The 14834-nt window shown below is 42.2% G+C and overlaps 1 protein-coding gene across 1 annotated transcript in view; it reads left to right on the forward strand.

The window, feature by feature from the left end:
• The window catches only part of LOC124794714 (senecionine N-oxygenase-like), a 36801-nt gene extending 22336 nt beyond the window's left edge, over positions 1-14465 (forward strand). Inside the window, exons 5-7 of the mRNA XM_047258295.1 lie at positions 1197-1347; positions 6670-6833; positions 13989-14465. Of these exons, the coding sequence (XP_047114251.1) occupies positions 1197-1347; positions 6670-6833; positions 13989-14291 (618 nt within the window). The 3' untranslated portion in view covers positions 14292-14465. The remainder of the gene's footprint in view (positions 1-1196; positions 1348-6669; positions 6834-13988) is intronic.
• Positions 14466-14834: the final 369 nt, after the last annotated feature.

Raw genomic sequence — 14834 nt, forward strand, 5'->3', positions numbered from 1 at the left:
TCAGCTTAGAATTGTAGCCAACATTTGATTTGTACAGTTATAGGCTTTGTAATATGTTTATATATATATAACTCACGTTTAGGCCTAAGATGACGTGTCAGCTGCCTGCTAAGCGTGTTATTTTTATCTACATGTGTTTTGCACTGTCAGAGAAAGTAATCATTGCAGAAAGAAAAGAAATTTACTAATGAGTCAGCATGGTTTTTGACATAAACATTTCTACTGAAGAACAAAACAGAGAGAGGGAAATAAATTTACGGACAGGACAGTACACTATTTCACATAATAGATATAACAGAGTTGGAACATTATGCTATGTGTGAGTGTATATTTATGAATGAATAGGTCAAATTCTTCCGATGCCTTTGAACGTGGCCAAGATGGTGGCTACATGCTGATTCTTTTATGTTAGTGGCTGGTAAAATACTGCACTGTGATTGACTTTTGATATCAATGGCTCATAAAATACTGAACTATAATTTCCTGTTTTGCAGGGGTGTAGCTCATGACGTCGTTATGATGATGATGGTATCATAGATAACTGATTATTGTTTCGGGGTTTCACTCTGTAGTAAGTGGGTGTAGCTCATGACGTCATTTTGATGATTATGATATCATAGATGGCAGGCCATTGCTTTGGAGTTTCACTTGGTGATAAATGGGCTGGATAGTAAGTAGCCATATCACTTACTAACAACTTTACATCTCGTCTGTCAGTAGTTTAGAAGGCCTAATAAGCTGGATTCAGGAAATGGGTACTCGCTTGAACAATTTATTTAAATGAATATCCCGTCATATGAACCTCCATCTGAACACATCCAATTAGGTTCAGGATGTGGTAGGCACCCCTAAAACTTTGGACGTTTCTAGCTCATAATTAAAACTGAAAAAATTGGACTTAGATAGACATGTACGTTGTGATTTAAATACATGTCCTACATGACTTAAAAAGTTTTTGTTCTGTATAAAACATTATAAATCGTTCTTGTAACTCTCCATAAAAAAGGTAAATAAATTATGTCCAGAACTCTGTAGAAAAAGTAAGTAACCTCCGTTGAACTTTTGAAATAAATTTTCTGTTCACAAAAATCTTACCTGGATCAAGCATTGTGTATTTCTTCAAGTACTAATTTTAATGACAGTATAGAAAATATCACTAAAACAGTCTTTACAGATTTTATTTGGTGATTCTACAGGTCATTCTTAGTCATCATCTTGATAAGTCCATTGGTCATTTGTTTCCATCGAACGTGATTGAAAAGCCAGATGTGACATCAATCACAGAGACGGGTGCTAACTTCAGAGATGGTACATTCTGTGAGGTGGACGACATTTGTTACTGTACAGGTAACTTTCTCAATTAATTTACTGGCTCTGCGGATTTTATTCACGATTTATCGACATAGCTATGAATGTGCCACTCATATGGAAAAGTAACATACTTTACCTCAGTATATAATGGCTTCAGCCCATATCTGTGTAAGTGACTTGTACTTGCATTTACACTTAGCGATGTGTTCAATTAAAGATCATATACCAAGGATAGAAGTACTGCATTTTTTTAGTGATAAACAGTGTTGCCAACCTGTCCACAGAATTGCGGCTGCGACAACGTCCGCCTGGGATGGAAGAAACTAAAATAATTTGACAATATGATGTTTTTATTTGTTTTTGTAGTCATTTATTGCTCATAATGAACCAGACTTTAAAATTTAAAGGTAATTAACATTAATTTGTATCACTGGAACACACGATTTAATATAGGACTGCGACATGAAAAATATGACACATACATAAAATAAGTTACTGTTATGATGTAATGAGCGAAGTGAAGTTGCACCATGAGCAACATAGGTAATCCAAATTAAGTGTGTCTTCTATTTGAAAACATAATTACTCCACTCGAAGTTGCGACGCCTCCTCTAGACTTATTTACTTTATTTTCTAGTACTATGACTGCTTTTAGCTATCAAGGTTGAGCCTCCGTTAATAACCAAATATAAATGGCCTTGGTGTCTGTAACCGGTCTTGATGATAGAAAATACAATTGAAGCTGGTGCTGTTATTTGATGACAGAAGAAGGAAAACGTTCTAAAGGCCAAATCTAATATTTGTCAGGAGATTGTAAGATCAACGTATCTCTGTTTGTACGTAACTGATTTGTATCCAAAAGACTGAGCAGGTATTCCGATAACATAGGGTTATGCTGCTCACCACATCACTGCAAGAAATAATGAGACAAATTACAAAAATTAAAATTTTCTGAAACATAATTTTTGCAGGCGTAATCGATCGTAAAATAATTTTAGAAATACAATAAAAACAGTCTACACCAAATAAAATAGATATTTTTTTAAAGAAGGTGGCCGCTTTCGATCAATGTTCCCTCATCTTCAGACAGTTGGTGCTCCATGTCACCATCCCCAGCAGTCAGCAAGTAGCCATGGTGTGAAGATGATCAAATATTGATCTAAACCGGTCACCTTCTTGAAATATAGTTATTTTGTGCAGTCTAGACTGTTTTATTATATTTTTCAATTAGAAAATAAATATTTTAATGACAACCTTCGTTCCAGGAAAATGACTGGTTTTAAGTACTGACAAGAAAGTTTTTACAAGTTGATTCTTGCAAAGACGGAAACAGCAACCAGCCACTGATAACAATAACGCAATGTATTTACATAAATAGCGCCGTTACCGTTTTCGAATCGACAGGTTCATCTTCAACCGGCTGCTCAAGTTTATATTACGTTTTTGTTGTTGTTTCCTTTACTTTTAGGCTGTTTTTACAACAAATAATGTAAACAACATTACATTAGTGTTTGGATGTTTTTTCAGCAGCTAACGTAAACAACAACAAAAATTTAATATAAATGTGAAGAACCCTCTGAAGAGGAACCATCGGTTCGAACCCAGTAACGATGCAAGTTGTGTAAATAAGTAGCATTATTAACAGTGGCTGGTTGCAGATGTATTTTGTAGACAACCACGGTCTCAAAAATTTCGTATTTCCACAAAATAGTGGGAAGAAAATTTTTCTTTCAAGTGCCATTAATACTGACATACTCGTCTCATTTATCACAATCTAAGTACAGAAACACGGCATGGGGTTTTTCACACCCTGAACTGTAGTTAACAAAAATCACTTTTCATATCTTTTAAATTTTGAAATCCGGAGGGAAGCACGGCGTCTACTAATGCATGTCTGAAAGACTTTTCCTATGGTTTAACACTTGGATGACATCAAGGGACATGCAACAGAGTACCCGGAACAAAACAGAACTGAAAACGCACATTAGGAAAAAATGCCACTTACAATGCTTTCCATTCCCCTCATCATTTTCTCCAAGTAATTTCTACACTTATGGGCCCTGCACCATAATGTTCAACATGCTGGACAAGAATTTTTTTACATGAGTGCTTGCTGTCGAATCTTGAGAGAGGTAGAATTGTGAGAATATCAAACTCTTATCCAGGAAACCTACAGTCTAAACTTTTCTCACTGTCAAAATCAGGCAATTCCGTGCTTGACATCAAATATCAAGGGTGAAGTACTCACGACAACTCTCACACAAAAAAGGTGCGAGCGTAAAATTTTGAGACGTTGTCGCAATGAACCCTAAATCTGTAATGTTGCACGACATACTTACATTTGTCTTTCGTTGACAACGTTATACCAGCTGTGCCATCCAAATTCGACTAACCAATGAACACTGTCCGTCTACAAAGACCTCTCGTAAGTCTCAGTTCGGAAGAAACTCGTGTGCTCTAGTAATGATATCTCCATCATATCCATTCTTCCATGGTTGCACGTCCAAAAGGTCCGCACAAACGTGTCAGAACACGTTACTCGTAAGTTGAGTCTTTGAATCGCGTAGTCGAGTCCCCGCTTGGGGTTGACAGAGCGATGGGCGTATTACTTTGCCTGTGTGCGACATATCTTTGTAATTTATTATATCTTATAACGAACTTAGCTCATTGTTTACTTTACTGCAGACCTAATATTGCTACATGGTATAAATGTAAACATACCTTTGTTGGTTTTGCAGTCTAACCTCTTGCTACATTCTTTCATCTTTCTTCGTTTTGTATTTCTTAAATAGTAGAGCATAATTTTTTGTACATCAGACAAAGCTAGTGCACCTGATACGGGACATATATGAGAGAGACGAAATACACTCATACATCAAAAAGAATGATTCCAGTTCCATAGAAGGCATGTTTTGACAGTTGTGAATGCTACCGAAACATAAGTTTAATCATCCATGGTTGAAAAAAGCTGACAGGAAATATTTGCAGGAAGGAAACCGACACCAATAAACACCAGTCTTTGTTCCGAAGAACTGCAGGTATAAGTGAGGCGATACTGACACTAAGACTTCCTTTAGAAAATTTATTAAACTGTGGCAAACCTACATTTATAGTATTTGCACGTTTAGATAAATCTATTTACAGTTTTGTCAGGCATACAATGTCTGAAACTCTGATCTTAGCAGGGGTAGAATACAAGGAGCATAAGATTATTCACGGCTTTTACAGAAATCATATTGCAGTTATAAAACTCGCAGAACATGAAAGGGAATCCTAGTCCTGATGTTATTCAGTCAGCACATTGAGAAAGCTGTAACGGAAACCAAGATAAATTTGGAAGAGAAATTAAAATTCATGAAACAGAAATTAAAACTTCAAGATTTTCTGTGAAATAATTCCCCCAGGATGGCAAAGGACATGGAAGCTCATTTGAAGGCAACGAATAGTGTCATTAAACCGGTTTTCAAGGCGAACATCAACAAAATTGAAACACGAGAAATGGATTGTAGTCGAATTAGATTAATCGATTAAAATGTTACAAGTAAAATAAGTGGACGACTCTTGCTTTTTCAGCTGCAAAATGTCTGACTACGGTGGAAGTAGAGTGGATATACACTACCGGCCATTAAAATTACTATATCAAGAATGAATGCAGATGATAAACGGGTATTCATTGGACAAATATTTTATACTAGAACTGACATTTTTTTACATTTTCACGCAATTTGGGTGCATAGATCTTGAGAAATCAGTACCACCTCTGACCGTAATAACAGCCTTGATATACCTGGGCATTGAGTCAAACAGAGCTTGGATGGGGTGTACAGGTACAGCTGCCCATGCAGGTTGCACACGATACCACAGTTCATGAAGAGTAGTGACTGGCTTATTGTGACGAGCCAGTTGCTCGGCCACCATTGACCAGACGTTTTCAATTGCTGACAGATGTAGAGAATGTGCTGGCCAGGGCAGCAGTCAAACACAGTCTGTATCCAGAAACTCCCATACAGGACCTGCAACATACGGTCGAGCATTATCCTGCTCAAATGTAGGGTTTCGCAGGGATCGAATGAAGGGTAGAGCCACAGGTCGTAACACATCTGAAATTTAACGTCCACTGTTCAAAGTTCCGTCAATGCGAACAAGAGGTGACCGAGACGTGTAGCCAATGGCACCCCATACCATCACGCCGGGTGATACGGCAGTATGGCGATGACGAATACACTCTTCCAATGTGCGTTCACCGCGATGTCGCCAAACACGGATGCGACCATCATGATGCTGTAAACAGAACCTGGATTCATCCGAAAAAATGACGTTTTGCCATTCGTGCATCCAGGTGCGTCGTTGAGTACACCATCGCAGGCGCTCCTGTCTGTGATGCAGCGTCAAGGGTAACCGCAGCCATCGTCTCCGAGCTGATAGTCCATGATGCTTCAAACGTCGTCGAACTGTTCGTGCAGATGGTTGTTGTCTTGCAAACGCCCCATCTGTGATCAGGGATCGGTACGTGGCTGCACGATCCGTTACAGCCATGCGGATAAGATGGCTGTCATCTCGACTGCTAGTGATACGAGGCCATTGGGATCCATATTACCCTCCTGAACCCACCAATTCCATATTCTGCTAACAGTGATTGGATCTCGACCAACACGAGCGGCAATGTCGCGATACGATAAATCGCAATCGTGATAGCCTAGAATCCGACCTTTATAAAAGTCGGAAGCGTGATGGTACGCATTTCTCCTCCTTACACGAGGCATCACAACGTTTCACCAGGCAACGCCGGTTAATTACTGTTTGTGTATGAGAAAACGGTTGGAAACTTTCCTCATGTCAGCATGTTGTAGGTGTCGCCACCGGCGCCAACCTTGTGTGAATGCTCTGAAAAGCTAATCATTTGCAGGAGTGTAGCCTACTGCGAAAGAAACGTGGATGATAAATTGCTCAATTAAGACAATAGAATCTTCTGATAGGTAGTGCTACAAAAGAAGAATGATGATTAGTCGGACGGACGGAGTAATTAAGGAGATGAGGTAAATAAATGTATTGCAGTTGACAAAAACAGGATGATACAGAGGGCAGCCTCAGGCATCAATAAATCGTCAGATTCGTATTATTTGTGGAGGGAGGAGGTGGGAGGGACGGAGGACTAGCATGCGGAGTAGCTGCCTCACGCCACTCTTCGGACTAAAGCGTATAAAAAAAACAGGAGACTGAAATGCGAGCTACAGCCTCCTGCTTTCATAACACTTAGTTTCTTTTCAATGTTTTCCCATATGTACAGTTTTTTTGCATTGTTTTGGACGTTCTGCCAGCTAACATTTCGCCCTTCTGATTTCTGTTCTCCCGGCGCAGGCTACAGCTACTCGTTCCCGTTCCTGACGCCGGACTGCGGCGTCCAGGTGGAGGCAGACGAGGTGCACCCCCTGCTGATGCACGTGGTCAGCGTGGAGCGACCCACGCTGGCTTTCATCGGACTGCCCTTCATCGTCTGCCCGTTCGCTCTCTTCGACCTGCAGGTGAGCGGTGGCGTGTTGTCTGCTTTTCCCTGAAGTAGTGACCAATGTACGCCAAGAACAGATTTCATTTGCAGACGAACACGTCTCTTTCAAATGATAGGGCACAGCAATCAGTCGTCTTTTCCTTTCAGATTTTATTAGGCAAATCTAGATTTTGGCTAACACTCAGCCATTACCAGTGTACTATTTCACAGTCTCAATGCGTGTCCTAGTATGTCAGTCCCCTGTTGTTTGGGCTTCTTTCCCAGTTTGTTGAAGACGTCTGGAACGAAGTATGACAGAAGCGCGAACAGCATGAAACTGATGTACTAGGACATGCACTAATACTGTGAAATAGTACATTGATAATGGTTAGGTGCTGGCCAAACTCTAGATTTGCTTAATAAAACCAGAAAGGAAAGAACGACTTATTGCTGTGGTCTATCGTTTGAAAGTCACTTCACGGTGATTGAGTGCACTCACATTCCTAATGGAAAGTAGTTTGATGAAAGTGACTCTGTCTCTGGTTTTCTTTAATACTCCCATCTTCCGTATTCCAATAGCAACTGTGATTTCTCTACCGAAAAAGAAGTCGTTTCACCATCACTTTTGCCTTCTTTATTCGTTCTAGTAGATACTGTATTAACCCTTAATAATGCTGACATTTATACTCGATGTTACCAAATCTCGGTTTCTGAGAAATGTGTATTGTGCTATAGCAACTCTGTAATTTATCTCCTCTTAATTTTGACCACACTCAGTTGTTTCTCAAAATCTATAAATGTAGAGCGGAAATAAATAACAGGTGCCGAAAAAAAATTTTTTGTCAGAACCGGAAAACCAAGCTAAGTGCTGTTGAAAACAACGTGAAAAGCTACGACCATTTCTAGTAGTGCCCGAAGGATAACATGAGCAGTTTGTGACGGTACACCAGTGAGACTAAAGATGGATAAGTGCCACAAAGTTTTGTAGCAGTTTGCACCGTGTGACAGAGATTTTGGCCAGATTTAAAAACGTAGGAGCCTGGAAGAATGTTAGAATGTCAGGTACATAAGGAACTTGTGAAACTTAGGAGGAATGCGACACCAAGCAATCCATTTGTGATTACTAAGCTCCTGCCTGACGACAACTTTATTTTAAAAAATTATCCAATACATATATTGACGCAACGAAAATAAATATTAACAAATGCAGTTAGATTCAAGTTAAAAGAAAATTACACCTGGTGTCGTCGAGACGAGAACAATGTTTAACGAACTTGAAGACTGGAGCACCTACAAGATTTTCAAGAAAGGAACTTAAAAAATTTTGCAGTAGTTGTGTTGCTCTTACCGTACAAAAATAAAAACATATTTTTGAGGTTTCTTCATGAAACTATTTTTGTCAAAACAAAATTCGGAAATAGTTATTCAGCACCTAGCCCGTTAATGATTTCCATTCTACAAATATGCTTTAGTGAAAGCAATATCCATCTTGCAGTGTGGATAGTATCTATGAGGAGAGAAGGGAGAGAATAATTGAGTTAGCTGTCCAATCTGTTGCCACTTCCCCATCAGCAGATAAAAATCTTATCTGCAGATTTTCTGTGCTCTGATCATCGCAGCTTCTGAGGTTGAACCTGCAGCAGACGTTTCCGCCAGGAGAAGTTATATAATAAGGGACAGAAGGGAGGCCACAAACTAGCAACAGACAAACAGCAAAGCAATGTGATAATTACGTACTCAGCGTTTAAAACACTTATGAATGTGAGGTAGCTTTGCTACAGCATGAGATGACACCAGTCCTAAATTCGGGTTACTAGTTTGTTGCGCAGCCCTGCTCGTGAATTTCATCCAGACCAGTCTTAACCAGTGGAACTTGGGAAACCGTCAACAGAAAAAGATACGAGAAATTGTGGTTGACATTGGAATAGCAACGACGCTAATCGCGGTAGCTGTTACCCCATGAGCATCGGTGACTTGTTTGGGGATAGTCTGCAAAGCAAGCTGTGTACGCGCTTAATCAGGTGGTCCTGAAAGATGACGTGCATACTCTAGCGCTGCAAGCGGGTTCCTACCGCTAGATTTTACCAACAACTGATTTCGAAGAGGCCGGCCGAGGTGGCCGAGCGTTTCTAGGCGCTACAGTCCGGATCCGTGCGACCGCTACGGTCGCAGGTTCGAATCCTGCCTCGGGCATGGATGTGTGTGATGTCCTTAGGTTAGTTAGGTTTAAGTAGTTCTAAGTTCTAGGGGGCTGATGACCTCAGAAGTTAAGTCCCATAGTGCTCAGAGCCATTTTTTGATTTCAAAGAAATAGAAGCCCGCTCATGCTAACTAAATGTGACAGCTACGTCTACATTAACGATTTTGAAACACTTTCGAATAAAAACAGTGGCGAATGGGTGTTCCTAAGGAGTCGCTAGTTGAAGTGCATAACGATGTAGAACTAGTGAAAGGTATCAAACAGGTGATGTAATATGGGTTTACGCATATGTTAGCAAAACTAAGATCATTGTTCCAAGTGACTGTATGCCGGATCACCAAGATCGAAAACAGCTCGACAGATCGAAAACAGCTAGACAGATCGAAAACAGGTCGACAAATGGTTTAAGATGAAGGTTATGCGCAGTGTGTTCTTCGTTTCGTGACACAAGAGTGAGACGGTCTGTCGTGTGCATTTCGTCCGTTATGTTGAGACCAGAGCTTGAGATGAGCATCTATACCTGAGAGAGGCGTGTGCAAACCCAATTGCATGGGATCCTTCCGTACCGCTGCGAGCGTGAAGTCCAGAATTTTTCTCAAATGACAACAGTTTAATCGTTGCTTCCGTACAGGAAGTCGAGGTCGACGACCGCGATCAGGAGCCGCGGCTTAGCGCGCGTCGACTGTATTCACAATGGCAGCAGACTACTTCCGCAGCGAAACAGCAGCTGGTGCCGTGTATAGCCTTCAAATGTGCTATATGCGTATGGCATATTTGGCTGGGAGCCCCCTTCTGGGGAGTTCAGCCACCTGGTGTAAGTAATTTTATTTGACGCCACTTCCGCGACTTGAGCATAGATGATGATGATGATGATGGTCTCGCATGCCAGAGGATGATCGTTCAAATCCGCGTCCGGCCATCCAGATTTTACGTGATTTTCCTAAATGACTCGTCGCAAATGCTGGGGTGGTTCCTTTGAAAGGGGAAGGTCGATTTCCTTCACCATCCTAGGCACAACGTGTGCTTGTGCTCCATCTCTAATGACATCGATGTTGATGGCTCTCGATCTTCCAGCATAACCGAGTCCATCAACATCAGGTAGCAAATATGAGGTAGCCAAGGAGGTGAAAACGTGGGTTCTACAATGCCAAGACTGCTTGGTAGCTACAACAAGAAAACACAATTAATTAGGAAGAGTACAAAATAAGAAATTATTTACAACTTAACTTTGTTGTAGTCCATCATCTGTTGGTTGACAATTATAGAAGATGCGACTAGACTAAGCGTCTGTAGAATGACATAATTTACAGGTCACAAATCTTACAGTGACGAATTAATCTCTCGTAATCTTGAATGTCGAATCTGAAGACTAACTGGGAACTAGGCTACAAAGACTTGATTTCAGCAATGACTGAGCTGCAGACGATGACTGACTAACATCGGCGCTGGCCGACCACTGAGGGCGGCTACGAACTGTAGACTGGCACAACTGCAGTACACTCGTGCTACACATAAAGTGACCTAGCGATGCCTCGCGGTGAGCATAACTACTGTGACTGGCGACTGGCTGTGTACTCTTTGGCTAGCACAGCCTTTCTTCTGTCCCGTTTATCGAGAGAATCGTATCCGGCGGATCGATCACTCAGGCAGCGGTGTGGTCGAATGACTGACGACATCATAGATGTCGACTGGACGTTAAGCCCGGTCTTCCTTCCCTCTGGCGCAAGACTGGAGCGAGCTCGGCAGCGAGTAGCTGATGCCTGGACACACGTTTACAGCTAGTAGCCCCAGGCCGCTGGTAGGGATGTGCAGACGCCACACGGTGAACCCAGGATCCTCAGAGACTGACTAGTGTATCAGAAAATGGCACCCAATGGACGACCTAGCCTCGGAAGTACCATCCTGGAACCATCAGGGCTAGCTGTTGGCTCTTACACCAGAGGCTTCACCTGTTTGAGGAGCCTGCTCCAAGTGGCTCTAACTGCTTGGTCAAAGACGCGGAGACACAGTCGTGGTGCTGGTGGTAGCCAGAAGTGCAAGTGCTGCTAATGGCTGAGTGGGACGCATTTATAATTGTTCCGGCTGGCTGTGAGTGGCAGGAGCCCACTTCTCGTCACATAACCAGCCTGGAAAGCGTAGCATAGTCCTATAATTTGTAGCAATCTTGGCCACTGCTGATGGTACAAACCTTTTTTGCCGAAAGCTATGCGAACGTTATAGTGAGGTGACAAAAAGTCATGGGGCAGCAATATGCAGATGCACAGATGACGATAGCATCGCGTACTGAAGATATAAAAGGAGAGTGCAATGGCAGAGTTGCATATTCAGGTTGAAACGTCCCCTTAGAAAAATTTATGAATTACTGTGCTGATAAACCTCTTACGTTACTTGATTTTCAAACAGCTGAGCAGAACTGAACGTATTCAGACATTTCTCTCTTTACTTACTCTGATCAACACTAAACTGACACACAATATTTATAGCGCAACGCAATATGACTTTCAACAATCCCTACAAAAGAATGGCCCTGACTAACAATAACCTATACCTTTCATGAATCACTTACCTCACAAAAATCTTCGTTACTCGAACTACTGCAATACAGAGAGCGCCACTACTGCCAGCTGAATAAAAGATTCTAACCACTGAAGGCACTAACTACTGATACGCATAGTTAGCAAATGAAAGATTTTCATAGATAACAATGTATTTACCTTAATAATGTTCAAAAGTCATCATATATATATATATATATATATATATATATATATATATATATATATATATATATATATATATATATATCCCCATATCCACCACTGCTGGCGGCTCACCTCCAACTGCGCAACGCTACGCGCTGTTCACATCCAGCTGCCCAACACTACAATAGCGAATATTACAACAATGCCACCCAGCCACAGACTGCACACAGCACAGCCAGTGATTTTCATACAGAGCGCTATGTGGCGTTACCAATATAAAAACCTGAACAGCCTACTTACAAGGTGTACCACGTGAAAAGCTTACCGACTTGTGTCTGATGTTGTTTCTAGCTAGGCTGGAATAGGTTTTCTTTAGTTTTTGACGTGAACATAGCTGCTCTATATTCTGTTCATTGCTTTCCAGCAATGTAGTTACGGTTTCTTAAAATTTCGTACTGACGAAGACACCATTAGTAGGTGTCGAAACCTAGGTTAGCGAACGAAATAGTTATTTGCAACGGGTTGGCTGAATAATTCCTGTGTTTGAAAAATTATACACGGTTTCTGAGAAAGAGCATGTTTAAAACTTTAAAACTTCCAAACAACAAAAATTGACTTTCTTTTAACAATACTTCGTACAGATTAAAACTGTGTGCCGGACTGAGGCTCGAACTCGGAACCCTTGCCTTTCGCGGGCAAGTACTCTACCAACTGAGCTACCCAAGCACGACTCATGCCCCGTCCTTACAGCTTTACTTCTGCCAGTACCTCGCCTCCTACCTTCCAAACTTTACAGAAGCTCTCCTGCGAACCTTGCAGCACTAGCACTCCTGAAAGAAAGGATATTGCGGAGACTGGGCTTATCCACAGCCTGGGGGATGTTTCCAGAATGAGATTTTCACTCTGCAGAGGAGTGTGCGCTGATATGAAACTTCCTGGCAGATTAAAACTGTGTGCCGGACCGAGAAACGAACTCGGGATCTTTGCCTTTCGCGGGCAAGTGCTCTACCAACTGAGCTACCCAAGCGTGACTCACGCCCCGTCCTCACAGCAGGAGAGCTTCTGCAAAGTTTGGAAGGTAGGAGGCGAGGTACTGGCAGAAGTAAAGCTGTGAGGACGGGGCATGAGTCGTGCTTGGGTAGCTCAGTTGGTAGAGCACTTGCCCGCGAAAGGCAAAGGTCCCGACTTCGAGTCTCGGTCCGGCACACAGTTTTAATCTGTCAAGATGTTTCATATCAGCGCACACTCCGCTGCAGAGTTAAAATCTCATTCTGAATACTTTGTACAGTTTGTCAAGTGGCAATGCAGTTTGCTTCCCCGCCAAAGAAACTGGAGCATTGAATTTGCGGTACAGGGCTATTACAAATGATTGAAGCGATTTCATAAATTCACTGTAGCTCCATTCATTGACATATGGTCACGACACACTACAGATACGTAGAAAAACTCATAAAGTTTTGTTCGGCTGAAGCCGCACTTCAGGTTTCTGCCGTCAGAGCGCTCGAGAGCGCAGTGAGACAAAGTGGCGACAGGAGCCGAGAAAGCGTATGTCGTGCTTGAAATGCACTCACATCAGTCAGTCATAACAGTGCAACGACACTTCAGGACGAAGTTCAACAAAGATCCACCAACTGCTAACTCCATTCGGCGATGGTATGCGCAGTTTAAAGCTTCTGGATGCTTCTGTAAGGTGAAATCAACGGGTCGGCCTGCAGTGCGGGCAAGTTTCACGCGTAGCCCGCGGAAAATTGGCTCATGCCACAACTGGAGACCGACAGCGCCGACTTCATCTTTCAACAGGATGGTGCTCCACCGCACTTCCATCATGATGTTCGGCATTTCTTAAAAAGGAGATTTGAAAACCGATGGATCGGTCGTGGTGGAGATCATGATCAGCAATTCATGTCATGGCCTCCACGCTCTCCCGACTTAACCCCATGCGATTTCTTTCTGTGGGGTTATGTGAAAAATTCAGTGTTTAAACCTCCTCTACTAAGAAACGTGCCAGAACTGCGAGCTCGCATCAACGATGCTTTCGAACTCATTGATGGGGACATGGTGCGCCGAGTGTGGGAGGAACTTGATTATCGGCTTGATGTCTGCCGAATCACTAAAGGGGCACATATCGAACATTTGTGAATGCCTAAAAAAACTTTTTGAGTTTTTGTATGTGTGTGCAAAGCATTGTGAAAATATCTCAAATAATAAAGTTATTGTAGAGCTGTGAAATCGCTTCAATCATTTGTAATAACCCTGTATATTTCTTCTCATTCGGCACCCTCTGTTGCAGTCACGGTTTTTCGTTGCGGTGCTGGACGGTCGCTGCAGCCTTCTCGACACCGACGCTTTACGACGCGACGCAGAGGCGGAGAGGCGTCGCCGCCGAGAGGAGGGCATACGTCCGCACTACCTGGGGCAGGAGCAGGTGCCCTACCTCAACCGGCTGGCAGACCTGGCTGGGGCGCAGCGCTTGCCGCCGGTGGTTTTCAAGCTCTTCGAGACCGTCGCCTTTCGGCTGTACGAGGACCTGGCTAACTACCGCCGTCATAATTTCCGAATAGTAGACAACGAAACTTTCCAAGAGATTGCTTGATTACAAGCGCCTTTAGGTTTCCTTAGATATTAGTTCATTCTTTACATGTCATGAAAGCTGTAACAGACTGACAATGTGCTTGATGTTAAATGAATTCAAAGATACAAGTGGAGGTAGACGTGTATAATCGTTGAAGTAGTATGTCTCCAAGTAAAAGTTATCGGTTTACACAAATTTACGTTTTGAAAACGATGTGAGGAAGGTTGTTCGTTAGGAAATAAATATATCTAGATGATAAACTTAAAGCAGTACATTTCGAGAACTTGAAAAAGCGCATTTTGTTAAATGAAAATCGATCGGTGGAATACCAAATGGAGATACGAATCTTCTTCTTCTTCTTGCGTTACGACCTCTGTAGCCTCTTCGTGGAGTGCATTTTCCTCTTCTTCTCCCATAACCTCTTCATTCTTTCTCTTCTTCTCTCCCGCTCTTCTTCCGACATCTTCAGTGTCCTTTTCTCCTGTCGGCTCCACTGGTGACACTCTAATCTTTTCCTGTATTCTTCTCTGTCGTTGATCTCTTGCATATTGATCGGTGTATATT

Source organism: Schistocerca piceifrons, chromosome 4, assembly GCF_021461385.2.
Source record: "Schistocerca piceifrons isolate TAMUIC-IGC-003096 chromosome 4, iqSchPice1.1, whole genome shotgun sequence".
Lineage (NCBI taxonomy): Eukaryota > Metazoa > Arthropoda > Insecta > Orthoptera > Acrididae > Schistocerca > Schistocerca piceifrons.